The sequence below is a fragment of the Ranitomeya imitator genome, chromosome 3, assembly GCF_032444005.1.
Source record: "Ranitomeya imitator isolate aRanImi1 chromosome 3, aRanImi1.pri, whole genome shotgun sequence".
NCBI classification, from domain to species: domain Eukaryota; kingdom Metazoa; phylum Chordata; class Amphibia; order Anura; family Dendrobatidae; genus Ranitomeya; species Ranitomeya imitator.
This window is the reverse complement of record NC_091284.1, coordinates 4,875,891-4,890,089: the sequence shown is the minus strand read 5'-3', so window position 1 is coordinate 4,890,089 and position 14,199 is coordinate 4,875,891. Positions and strand designations below refer to the sequence as shown.

At 47.3% G+C, this 14,199-nt stretch overlaps 1 protein-coding gene across 1 annotated transcript in view; it reads right to left on the bottom strand.

Annotated features, from left to right (window-relative positions):
• LOC138672439 (oocyte zinc finger protein XlCOF8.4-like) overlaps positions 1-14,199 on the bottom strand; it is a 33,308-nt gene that overhangs the window by 4,507 nt on the left and 14,602 nt on the right. Inside the window, exons 2-6 of the mRNA XM_069760412.1 lie at positions 13,825-13,974; positions 13,516-13,695; positions 13,310-13,433; positions 13,128-13,225; positions 12,438-12,528 (exon numbers count right to left, since the gene is read on the bottom strand). Of these exons, the coding sequence (XP_069616513.1) occupies positions 12,438-12,528; positions 13,128-13,225; positions 13,310-13,433; positions 13,516-13,695; positions 13,825-13,902 (571 nt within the window). The 5' untranslated portion in view covers positions 13,903-13,974. The remainder of the gene's footprint in view (positions 1-12,437; positions 12,529-13,127; positions 13,226-13,309; positions 13,434-13,515; positions 13,696-13,824; positions 13,975-14,199) is intronic.

Below are 14,199 nucleotides of genomic sequence, written 5' to 3'. Positions count from 1 at the left end.
CTGCTGTGTGTGCATTTCCTGACGCATCAGTTGTTTGTGCAAGGAAGACTTTACCTTCTTCTGTTGTTATACAAGCACATATAATAGGATCATTGTGGACATTACTCCACCCATCAATACTTAGGTTACCAATTTTACCCTCCAGAGCTGTTGCACATTGCTCCATTTCTGTCATACACTTGATCCAGCAGTTTCCCTGCAACATCAGCTCTGCTGGGTGGACTGTATCCTGGTCTCAGTGACTGAACCATATTAATGAAATGTGGGTTCTCAGTCAGACGGAAAGAAGAGTTCGTTGCATAAATAAACTGGTCAATTTTTTCATCAATCAACTCTTTTTCTAATCTGCTAGTTCTTATCACAAACCTATCTATGGTGGTTCCAGGAGGTAAAGGTTTTTTCTTCCTTTTGGGTGATGGTGATATGTGGCTGTGGGTGTCTGATGATGATGCTGCTGCTAATGAAGCACTATCCTGGATGGATAACTCTAAAACTGTAGAACAGGATGATGGTGATCTTGGAGGTGGATAGTTTCCAGAATCCATGAATTCCCCTAAACAAAAAAAGTCAATGCTGTTATATTATTGCTTATACAATTTCTGCTTATTGTACACAACGCATCACTGCCCCCGCCCCAAAAGGAATATTTGTTTTTCTTCATAACTGTACCAAATAACAGTAACATGCAGTAATAATAAGAAATATAATTTTTCTCACACATGACAGTTCAGTCTTTAGAAATAGGATTCAATAAAAATGTTTACCAACCTGAAGATCCTGCCTGTTCAGAAGTGTTTCTTTGGTCATCTTCATCACCGCACTTCTCATGATGTAGCCTCATTCGCGCCACCAGGCCTTGCATCTCTTTGTTGCATCGTTTGCATTTTGCACGCATGCCTGCCTTACCGATAGGCGAAGGAGCTTCATTAAAATATTCCCAAACTGGGTCTCTTTTACGGCCTGCTGCCATTATAAGGAAATAATGTAATAAACCTCAGATCGTACACACAAACAGATCCAGACTTGTCTGTCTGTGGCTATGCTGCAGTATTGTGCTCAAAGTTTCACTTTCATTTTCTTGTCTGCTTACCCTTCCTCCTCCTCACACTTAGATTCACATTCTTCTTGTGTTGTGCAGATCTATTCCACTCCAAACAATCAGAAACATATTGTCTAACTTCTTGGACTTGGCACTGAAGGGGTTGATTCTGTATTCATAGGTTTGTAGAACAATAGGATTAAGGTCTTTTTCTCAACTCTGTTCATGTTGTAACATTTTTGCCGTGAAGAAGAGGCTGGGACCTCTGCGGAGTCAAATTCAGTTTTGAGAACTGCGTAAGTAAAGCGAGCGTCTGTGATAATATAGGAGAGAAACTGCCCACTAATCCTACAGAAACCTCTGGAAGAGCATGGCATTGTGAATGTTACACATATACAGCCTTTATTCTACTGAGTTAAACAACTCAGCTTTATCTCATGATGAAAGAACCTTTGGATGGTAAAATATTTTCCTCAAAAAGCAGTTTATTGAAAAAAATCCGATTTAAATAAAAAACATACATAGTAACATAGTTAGTAAGGCCGAAAAAAGACATTTGTCCATCCAGTTCAGCCTATATTCCATCATAATAAATACCCAGATCTACGTCCTTCTACAGAACCTAATAATTGTATGATACAATATTGTTCTGCTCCAGGAAGACATCCAGGCCTCTCTTGAACCCCTCGACTGAGTTCGCCATCACCACCTCCTCAGGCAAGCAATTCCAGATTCTCACTGCCCTAACAGTAAAGAATCCTCTTCTATGTTGGTGGAAAAACCTTCTCTCCTCCAGACGCAAAGAATGCCCCCTTGTGCCCGTCACCTTCCTTGGTATAAACAGATCCTCAGCGAGATATTTGTATTGTCCCCTTATATACTTATACATGGTTATTAGATCCGGTTTAAATAAAAAAAATCTGATTTAAATAAAAAAATCCGATTTTTTTGATTTTTTTTAAAAAAAACATTGATTTTTATCCACCTTGCCTGGAACTAGTAGTACCATCCTCTCTGGCAGTATGAGTGTGTGCTGTCCAGCCAAAGTAACCTGCTCCCTACTTCAGCCAAAAGGAAATCACTACACCCTACTAAAGCTTGAAGCATATTGCTGGAAGCCGGCAGATACAGCCTTATTCTCCTCTGGTTCAGACCTACAACTCTGGCAAAAATGACTCTGCACAGTTGTATAACAATTGGCTTCTCTCCATGTCTGTTAGGGTTAGGGCCATTCCATATTCCAGTGTCAGGTGAATTCCCACAAGAGGACGCCTCATTCTACTTAACGTGCTTCTGGTTAGTGATCACCTGAACCAAATCTTATTTAACGATGGAAAGTATAAAAACCCTGCTGTGGTGTTCACAATCCTCCTGCAATAGGACAAGCTGGATGGTAAAACAAGTGCTAGGAATATCCCAAAAGTAATAGGAATGAAAAAATAAGTTTGAACCATACCAAAGGAGATGAAAAATCTTGAGTGAGGAAAGAAGGGCTCAATTCTGGCTTTACTGGCAGAGGGACATAGTGAGCGTCACGTTATCTCCATCCTTAAAATTTCTAAGACGGCAGTCCATTACAACAAGGTCAAGCAGCAGACATTGGGGACAACAAAGCTACAGACCGGCAGAGGGTGAAAACGACTCTCCACTGACCGGGTTGACCATCATCTTATTCCAATGTCACTCAGCAACTGCAGGATGACATCAAGTGACCTACAAAAGGAATGGCAAATGGCAGCTGGAGTGAAGAGCACGGCAAGAACAGTTCGTAACAGACTCCTAAGGGCAGGGCTCAAGTCATGTAATGCTAGAAAAAGCCTTTCATCAATGAGAAGCAAAGGAGAGCCAGGCTGAAGACTGCCAAAGACCATAAGTATTGGACCATAGAGGACTGGAGTAAGGTAATCTGCTCTGATGAGTCTAATTTTCAGCTTTGCCCAACACCTGGTCGTCTAATGGTTAGACGGAGACCAGGAGAGGCGTACAAGTCACAGTGTCTTGTATCCACTGTGAAATCTGGTGGAGGATCGGTGATGGACTGGGGATGCTTCATCATGGCTGGAATTGGGCAGGTTAATCTTTGCGAAGGACGTATGAATCAAGCCGCATACAAGGTTATCCTGGAAAAACAGTTGATTCCTTCTTCTCAGGCAATGTTCCCCAACTTTGAGGACTGGTTTTTCCAGTAGGACGATGCGCCATGCCACACAGCTAGGTCAATCAAGGTGTGAATTAAGGACCACCACATCAAATCCCTGTCATGGCCGCCCAATCTCCAGACCTGAACCCCATTGAAAACCTCTGGAATGTAATCAGGAGGATGATGGATAATCACAAGCCATCAAACACAGAAGAACGGCTGACATTACTGTACCAGGGTCGGCAGAAGGTCACCCAGGAGCCGTGTGAGAGACTGGAGGAAAGCTGCCAAGACGCAGGAGAGCTGGGATTAATAATCATGGTTATTCCACAAAATATTGATTTCTGAACTCTTCCTGAGATAAAACATTAGTATAATGATAGTAGTAGTAATGATATTATGATCATTAGTACAGGGTGGGCCATTTATATGGATAAATAAATGCACAATGGTGTGCATAGTTTTTTTAGTTTACCACCAAGGTCTCCCAATCTGACCCCCATAGTTTTTTGTCTTTAGGGTCATCTGAAGGCAATTGTCTATGCTGTGAAGATACGAGATGTGCAGCATCTGAAACAACGGATACTGGAAGCCTGTGCTAGCATGTCTTCTGCGGTGTTGCTATCAGTGTGTCAACAGTGGGAGAAAAGGGTCGCATTAACAATCCAACACAATGGGCAGCACTTTGAACATTTTATTATTGGTCATAAGCTTGTAAATAACTAATGAAAGAATAAAGTTACGTTAAAACCAAGCACACCATTGTTTTTCTTGTGAAATTCTCAATAAGTTTGATGTGTCACATGACCCTCTTCTCATTGGAAAAAATAAAGTTGGATCCAAAATGGCTGACTTCAAAATGGCCGCCATGGTCACCCCCCCCCATCTTGAAAAGTTTCCCCCTCCCTACTAATGTGCCACAAACAGGAAGTTGATATCACCAATCATCCCCATTTTATTTAGGTGGGTCCATATAAATGGCCCACCCTGTATATTGATTATGATCTTGTTTTCTTTGCATTATTTGAGGTCTACAATGCATTTTTTTGTTATTTTGACCATTTCTCATTTTGTGAAAATAAATACAAAATGTATCACTTGGAACTTCGGAGACGTTGTCAGTAGTTTATAGAATAAAGGAACAATTTACATTTTACTCAAAGATATAAAGAGAAAAATCAGACGAACTGAACATTGTGCCGTGGTCTCTTCATTTTTCCAGAGCTGTATATGCTCAGCTCCCGGCTTGTGTATTTGCTTCCTGTTGTGACCCCGGCCATTTACTGACTACTCGTGTCTTCTGATTTTGTATTTTCTCTGCCCTCCTGGCTGTGACCCGGCAACGTGACTATTTTTCTTGTCATCTCACTCCACAGAACAGCAGGTAACAACGAGGGCCAAGACTAGGGGTCTCTGTGTAAGTCCAGATCCCGGTGTGTGGGTTAAAGGGTGATAATCAATCCCTGGAACAGGAAAGGGAGTAGATAGGGCAAAGACCGTTTGTGGTGGCCATCTTAGGAGCTGCCAGGTGACCACGAACAGTGCCCCCAATACATTCTGCCAGCAAGATCTGCATTCTATTAGCTACATGGCGCGCCTTCCCTTCTCAACCTGCCATGTGCCCAGAAGTAGGGTACAACCGTATATCGGGTATTGTCGGATTCAAGAGAAGTTAGAAAATAATTTGTGAGGTCCATCAGTTTCCTATTATCCTTTCTGAAGAATTTCAAAGTTATCACCACAAAAAGTGACACAGGTCAGATCTGAAGAATGGGGCAGATTGAGAACACAAAACTGTTAGTGGGAAGTGGATAAATCAGAGCGTTATGGGCGCCAACTACTGTAGCCAAAAACTGTGAGTATAGACTACTGAAATAAGGAAACTCTACTAATGGTGAATCCTCTGTGGGTGGTGGAACCTGGCAATCTAAACTATTGTAAGGGCCAATATGTCTCTGTACTATTAATATTTTCCGTCAGGTGAGTTTCTTAAAGAATTATTAGACATTTTGTCACGATTCCCCCCGACCGCTGTCACCAACGGGTCAGGAGTCACACCGTGACCGTCACCCCTACGTCACGGATTGAGGTGACTTTAGGCCAACAGACGGCTATCACATGTGCAGGGGGGCTTATCTTAGTTATCCCTCCACTCCACGATGTGATGAGAAAACACACACAAGGCTATTGACCTCTTAGTTTACAGCAGGGGCTTATTCTAGGTATCCCACTGCTTTTCTATATACCACGAACTGCAGGGATTTATGTATATCCCGCTTACAGTTCCACTTAACACTTGCAGCTCTCTGGCGCCCCCTTAGTCTCAGGTCAGATTAGGTACTGCACCCTGGGTAATTAGTCGCCAGAAAGGCTGCCTGCTATGTACTGGCTATTGGGCACGCTGCAGCGACGCGATAACTACTCCCACTCAGGCAGGAACAATAATTATTAAAGCCGCAGCCGCTACCACATAACCCAAAAGTCTGCACACTATCGGTATCACTGCCACCAGCTTCGATTAAACGGGTCCGAAGCTAACCCAACACAACAGTAACAGTAGCGTATTTCCCTTCAGAGACTTAGGGTACGGTTTAGAACAGGAGAACGAACTAATATATAATAGTATATCCCATTAAAAATAATTAGGCAATGCTTTATCAAAAATAGTTTATAAAGAGGTTATAAATGAGACAATTGCAAATATGTACATGGGTAATTATAACATAAAGGGAATAAATGAGAAAAGCAACACTTACATGTTTAAAGCATGACAAGCAACCAGGCTAGTGCAGTTTTTCCATACGTCCCAGCTCATTGGGACGTGAGCAGGGCTCTTCCAGGACAGGACAAGAAATCCAGCAGCAAGTGACTCCTCAGAGCCTGCCAGACACTTAAAACATTAAGGCTGTGACATCACAGAAAGGCTGGCTTATCCAGACCCTCCTCTCTCTACATTCTGCCTAAACTTTAAACTATTCTCTCTGATTTCTATAACTTCACTACAAAACATGTCAGCGTCCTAAAAAGCTCATCATTCATCTCAGATTAACGTGAGCATTCTAATGAGATCAAATATGTCCTATCTGGGATACATATTTACAGAGAAAACCCTACTTCTTTACCAGATGGAGTTAGAAACCCGAGTGTCATGAGATGTGTAGCTACACCGAGTGGGACTACGAATATATATTTTCGTATTTCTAGCTTAAATCGTTTGCCTAATATCTAACAAAAACTAAACAAAGAATCTTTCATGGATTTTTGGAGCCATTTTTCCTGTTCTAGCTGGACAAGAGCTTACACAGGAAATGCCAGTCGTAAATTCCGTTCGGCCATAAAACTTCTAACCCCCACACTCTCTGAGAAGGAAAGCCAGGAATTTGCAGCTACAACTGTTACTCCAAGAAGGGGGGGCTTAGCCCACTCAGGCTAGCAAGAGAACTACTTATGATATTTCATACCATATCGTGACACCTCCCCCTTTTGGTGTGCGCTAGGGAGGCAGGACCTGATGGTTCTCCTCCATGCGCACCTCAGCAGGTTCACCCTGGTGGGCCAACCCCTCACCATTGCCATGATCTGGTTCCATGGTGCCTTCGCCTACCCGGTTTCCCAGGTAGTGAACCTCCCTCATGCCCATCTGACACTTTCCCGGCTTGATAGTCAGTCCTGCTTGGTGAATTCGCCTGAGCACCTCCTCGAGATGCTGCAGGTGTTCCTCCCAGGAGGAACTGAAGATGGCAATGTCATCCAAGTACGCCACGGCGTACGTCTCCAGTCCCTGAAGCAGGCGGTTGACCATCCGCTGGAAAGTGGCAGGGGCATTCTTCATGCCGAAGGGCATGACCGTGGACTTGTACAGTCCGAAGGGCGTGATAAAGGCGGACTTCTCCTGCGCCTCGGGGCTCAGGGGAATCTGCCAGTATCCTCGACTCAGATCCATTATTGTTAGGTAATCTGCGCCAGCTAACTTCTCAAGCAGCTCCTCCATGCGCGGCATTGGGTGCGCATCCGAGGCTGTGATGGCGTTGAGCCCCCTGTAGTCCACGCAGAACCGGGTGGTCCGGTCCTTCTTTGGCACGAGAACTACAGGTGATGCCCACGCGCTCTTTGACCGCCGAATCACCCCCAGCTGTAACATCTCATCGATCTCTTGGCGCATAGTCTGCTGCACCTGGTCAGAGATTCGATAGGGTGTTCGCCGTAGTGGGGCGTGATTCCCGGTGTCCACCTCGTGGACGGCTAACTCAGTCCTCCCAGGTCGGTTGGAGAACACGACCCGGAAGGGTTCCAGTGTGGTTTGCAACTGCACCCGCTGGGGTTCAGTTAACAAGGCGCTTACCTCCACATCCTCGATGGACCCATTGGCCTTGGCTTGGGCCAGCAAGTCCAGGAGGGTGTCTTCCTCCCTGTCTTCGGGTAAGCTGCAGACCGGGAGGACGAAAGGTTCACGTTCGTGATGAGCCTTCATCATGTTGACGTGAAAGGCCTTTCGCCTACCCCGAGCGTGGTCAAGCGTGACCACGTAAGTGACCGGGTTGAGCTGTTGGTGGACGACGTACGGGCCCTCCCAGGCGGCCTGAAGCTTATCCGTTGGTACAGGGACCAGCACCCACACCTTTTGACCCACGTGGTAGGTCCGCTCCCGGGCGTTCTGGTCGTACCAGTGCTTCTGATCAGCCTGAGCCTGCGTCATGTTGTGATGCACCAACTGGGTCAAGGTCTGCATCTTGTCACGGAAGCGCATGACATACTCCACTATGGACACTTCAGAAGGGTTCGGCTCCTCTTCCCAGGATTCTCTTACCAACCCAAGGGGTCCCCGGACTCGCCTGCCGTACAGGAGCTCGAAGGGGGAGAACCCCGTCGAGGCCTGCGGAACCTCTCGGTAAGCGAACAGCAGGTGTGGGAGGTACCGCTCCCAGTCGCGCCCTTGAGTCTCAACCAGCATGCGTAGCATCTGTTTGAGGGTACCATTGAAGCGTTCACACAAGCCATTGGTCTGTGGGTGATACGCACTCGATACCAGGTGCTTCACCTGCATTCTCTTACAGAGAGCCTCCATTAGGCGAGACATAAATTGGGTCCCTTGATCAGTAAGCATTTCCCTGGGAAACCCTACACGTGAAAAGATGGCCAACAGGGCATCCGCCACCTTATCTGCCCTAGTTGACGACAGAGCTACTGCCTCTGGGTACCGGGTAGCGTAGTCTACCACAGTAAGGATATATTGCTTTCCAGAGCTGCTGGGGACGGCCAGCGGGCCCACAATGTCCACCGCGATCCTCTGGAAAGGCTCCTCTATCACTGGCAAAGGGATCAGGGGAGCCTTAATAGCAGGCCCCGCTTTCCCCACCCTTTGACAGGTGACACAGGAGCGGCAGTAGTTTGACACATCTGTCCCCATCTTAGGCCAATAGAAGTGTTGAGACAGCCGGGCCTTAGTTTTGCTGATCCCCAAGTGTCCAGCTAGCGGGATCTCATGGGCAATCCGCAACAACTCACCCCGGAATTGCTGTGGGACGACCAGCTGTCTTTCCCTCAACCACTCCTTTTGTGATTCTCTGGGTACTGTCTCCCGGTACAACCTTCCTTGTTCCCAGAACACCTTCTCCTTATCAGTCTCGGAGAAGGGCGTCCCGGCAAGTTGTCTCAAACTCTCTAGGCTCGCATCTGTGTGCAGAGCGGCCTGAAACTCCTGGCTAGGGGAAGCCAAAAGCGACGTCAGGGTCCCTTCCCCACGGGAACCCTCTTGGACCTGCTCTGGGTCCACCTCTGGTTCAGTCACAGTGGGGACTGAGGAGGGTCCGGAAGGCAGACAGTTATCTGCGTTCCGGGCACTCTGACTGCGGGTGACAGCAGCTACGTAGGCTGTCTCCCCGGGGATTTCTACAGGCCCATCAGCCGGCGCTGCTATGGGCTCTACCTCCCCATCCACCCCCAACACTCCAGGGGCTGTGCTACTTATGGGCCAGTTACCTTCCTCGGTGGCACTGGTCACTTTCATGGCGTCACCTTCCTCACGGTTCCCATGCATCTCCCCATTTCCTGTAGCACCGACACTTGCCCCTGTTAGGGGTTCCTCAGCCGTCTCACTCCGCAGAGCGACGTGGCTGGGCACACCTGTACCTATGGACACATTAACCTTCACAGAAAAATCATTATCAGGTTCAGCTAGCACAGCTACAACATTTTCACCATCAATCCTAGGGAAAAAATCATTAGTAGATGCATCAACACAAGATAAAGCATGGTCAGGTAACACATGCGATTTCCCATCATCATCATCATCAGGGTTAACTTTACCCTCATTAGTAGATTGGGGAGGGGTGTCAGGGACGTAGTATGCATACATCCTCCCCAAATCAGTCCCCAACAAAACATCAGTGGGCAAATTATCAGACAGCCCCACTTCCTTCACCCCGCTCCCAGCACCCCAATCAATAAAAACCCGGGCCATTGGTAAGGGACAGCTGATGCCCCCAATCCCAGTGACAGTTAGGGTTTTCCCCGGAATGATTTCTTCAGGGGCCGCCAGTTCGGGTCGGATGAGGGTTCGTTCAGCCCCGGTGTCCTTGAGGCCTGTAGCAACATGGCCTCCCACAGTGACGGGCTGTACGTTGTCACACACTTTCCCAACCACACCACCCACAAAAAGAACTGCTGCATTAGGCCCTGGGGCCTTGGCTGGGGGGTTCTTCGGCCTGTCTGGACAGAAGGTACTGATATGCCCAGGCCGCTTGCAGTAGTAACACTGGCGAGGTTCGGTGGTAGGTCTGGTGTTGTTGGCCACAGGGACAGGACCTCTGGTGTGTTGGCTGGCAGGGGTACTGGCGTTGGTTGCAGGCTTACCCCCTCTCCAGCTGGTGGTGACTGGCTTCCGCGCTTCCGATCTACGGTTGGCCTCATAGGCATCGGCAATCTGCGCTGCTTTCGTCACGTCTTTGGGTTCTCTGTCCATCACGAACTGTCGCACCTCAGCTGGGCAAAGATGAAAAAACTGGTCTTTGATCATCAGGTCTCGCAGCTGTGCAAAGGTGGTCACTGACAGTCCTTGGGTCCACTGGTCAAAGTGGGTCCCCAGTCCATGCACCACATCACTGTAACTGTCGTGTGGGCCACGTTGGAGGGTCCGGAACTTTCTATGGTACACCTCGGGTGTAAGCTGGTACTTGGCTATCAGAGCCTGCTTGATGGCCTCATAGTCTCCATCTTGTTCTTGAGGGAGGGCAGCAAACGCCTCCAGAGCTTTACCTCTCAGCCCTGGTGTCAGGTATCGGGCCCATTCATCTGTAGGCAGCCGGTACTGTCTGCAGGCTTTCTCAAAGGCCCGCAGAAAAGTGTCCAAGTCCCCGTCCTTCTCCATAACAGGGAAGTGATCGGGTCGGGGCTTAGGTATCTGAGCGCTGCTGTGCTCACGGCTGGACTGGGACGACCCCTGCATTTGCAGCCGGGCCATCTGCAGCTGGTACTCCCGCTCAGCTTGCCGCTCGGCTCGGGCCTCTTGCCGGTATTGCTGAATCAGCTGCCGACGTCCCTCATGGTCGTCAGTGGGGAATTCTTTCAAGGCCGCCTGCAGGTGGGGGTCTAATTCGCCCGGATCGCTAACAGGGCCAGCATTCAGTGGTTGGACCTCTGCTGCAGCACCATGTTCGCTGGTGCTGGCTTCTGCGGCCTCTGAGCTCTGAGATTGGTCTCGAGCGGCTTCCCATTGCACCAGATCTGCGACCAGTTGGGCTTTGTTTTTGCTTGCAAAGTCAATGTGCTGTGTCTTGCATAAGGCAACAAGGGTGTCTCTGGTCTGCTGCTCATAAAAGGTTTCTCCCAGCACAACCATGGTTGCCAAATAAAAGATAGGATAGAAAAACGAAGAGAAAGGGAGGGGATAATTACCAGTACGCAATTGTCTCACAACTAAAAAGCACTGAGTTCGTTCTCCAAACTTATTTGCGCAGAGTCCTCGCAAGAACTTTCTGCAAGTTTTTAGTGAGAGGAATGATTACTCAAACCAAATCACTAATGCTCTAAGATATCCCACCGCCTTGCCACCAATTGTCACGATTCCCCCCGACCGCTGTCACCAACGGGTCAGGAGTCACACCGTGACCGTCACCCCTACGTCACGGATTGAGGTGACTTTAGGCCAACAGACGGCTATCACATGTGCAGGGGGGCTTATCTTAGTTATCCCTCCAGTCCACGATGTGATGAAAAACCACACACAAGGCTATTGACCTCTTAGTTTACAGCAGGGGCTTATTCTAGGTATCCCACTGCTTTTCTATATACCACGAACTGCAGGGATTTATGTATATCCCGCTTACAGTTCCACTTAACACTTGCAGCTCTCTGGCGCCCCCTTAGTCTCAGGTCAGATTAGGTACTGCACCCTGGGTAATTAGTCGCCAGAAAGGCTGCCTGCTATGTACTGGCTATTGGGCACGCTGCAGCGACGCGATAACTACTCCCACTCAGGCAGGAACAATAATTATTAAAGCCGCAGCCGCTACCACATAACCCAAAAGTCTGCACACTATCGGTATCACTGCCACCAGCTTCGATTAAACGGGTCCGAAGCTAACCCAACACAACAGTAACAGTAACACATTTAAAGAGAACATTTTATAACAGAGCAGAGCTGAGGTGTCTTACAGATATATCATGGCGCAGGTGTGAGGGTTCTCGTAGATTATCACAATCCTGTGTGACGTTAGTTGGTTTTAATACAAATTGAAAAGTCAGAATAAAAGGAAACTCTGTTATTATTGTCCAGAAATTCACACTTGGCCTCACTGCACATTTACTGCTGTCGATCATAAAAGTGAAGTTTGCCCTGATAGACTGGACCTGGTCTTGTAGGGACCATATGATCACATTCAGCAGCACAGAAGGGAGATTCCTCCGATAAGATCTCCGGGATATAGGAAGCCACCACCATCATTACCCTCCACTTTCTCTTATAGACCCATCATCATGTTTTTCTTCAAGTGATTTTCTGATTTGTCAGCACATTGTACGTTCGCTGTCATTAGGATTTGTAGTTTACAGATCTGGGCAGGTAACAGCCTCTCCTAATCCAGGGGCTAGGTGGATCTACCAGGCTGTAAGTTCTATAGAAAAGAGCTTTCAATGCTCAATGTCATCTAAACCGTTTTGGTGATCATGGTAATACGGCCGGACTACACCACCGATAAAGCAGCCACAGCCGGGGACTGAGGAGAATCTGTGACCTCTCTGCATTTAGTGGTCACTACTCACCTGGGTAGCCATATGTAGGAATCTCCTCTTTACACTGCTCATCCCCCCTCACATATGTCTCTGTAGTATTATTATGGGTCAGATCTTCACCCTGAAACAAATATTATAAAAGTCACTGTTACAGAACCCCCCAGCACCAAGAATATGTTATGCAGTATATGTATGTATGTATAATAGTTTCCATGTGAAATGCATCAGTCCACAGGCTGCGCCCCTGGACAAGATATCCCCCTTCTGTCCTCCCCCACCTTTGTAATTCCCACAGTAAATACCAGCAGGCTCCAGCCCCCTGCGGCTATTGTAATGTATGTCTGGCCTGCTGTGTTCCTATTGGCCTGTCCTGTGTATCTGTGTTATATATTCTGTGTGCTGTAAATAAAGTGTGTCCTTTTAGACTGGAAATACGTGGAACAGCAGTCAGCTTTTATATGCTCTCACGTAATCAAGGAATTCCAGCCTGAAACACGGGGTGGTACTGAAAGAGGTACCCCAGCTTAGTAGACCCCGTTACAGTCACCGACAGATGGAGAAGTCCCATCTATGATCAGCTCTAATCCTGCCATCTCCACCGGTCTCATCACACAAGTATAAAACATATAATACTGGAGGATAAAACAAGACTGAGCACAAGACCTTCACCGGCGTCTACACATCATAGGGGAGATCTCCTGACACCTTCTCTCCATCTACCTGATGGTCCTGAGGAGCATTGGGATCTTCTTGGTTACAGTCCTGTGGAAGAAGAGGACGGGGACATCTCTCTGGTGTTGTCCTCTTACTGGATAGATCTGGAGGGAAACACATACAGGGAGTGAATTCATTCTTTACATACAGATAATTATAGGCCGTGTGTATTTAGTCCTGTCTATTACCTGGAGATGTGAGGGGCCGGGGAACCTCCATCGTGACGTCCTTGTACAGATCTCTGTGTCCTTCTAAATACTCCCACTCCTCCATGGAGAAATAGACAGCGACATCCTGACACCTTATAGGAACCTGACACATACAATGATACCGTCATCCCCCGATCCCTCCATAGTGTTACTGTATAATGTCCCAGCATTCCCAGCAGTGTCACCTCTCCAGTCAGCAGCTCAATCATCTTGTAGATGAGTTCTAGGATCTTCTGGTCATTGATGTCCACATGGATCAGGGGGTGAGGTGGAGGCCCCGTGATTGGGCTCAGGGGTCTTCCACATCCCTCAGACACAGGGTCCTGACAGCGATCACTAGAGGTCTTCTTCACCACTGTGTAATCCTGGTAATGGAGAGACACATTAATAAATCTCTCTACAGACATTTCCAGAGTCCTCACCTCTCCAGTTCTGTCCATCTGTTATTCCCATAGATAAGAATGATGTAATGTGACGTCATCAGAATCTCTCACCTCTCCAGTAAGCCGGAAGAGGATCTCTAGGGTGAGGTGTAATATCCTCTCCGCCATCTTGTCTCTGTCCATATCCATCACTGATGGGTAAATCAGGACAATTCTCTTCTGTAGAAGATCTTCACTGAGAGGATCCGATATTGTAGAGACCTGAATGAGAAGATGAGCGATGGAACATCAGAAGAGTCCTGTAATAATACAATTACTGGAGATAATGAGGGAAACATATGAGGAGATTTATTATTTTACAGGATTTAGTTTCCTCTTTACATCTACTAATAAATCCTATATATTTAGGCCACAGACAACAAGCAGTTTCCTCCTCGGAGTCGGCAGCTGAATACGTTCCTCATAGACTCATCTTCCATAACGCTA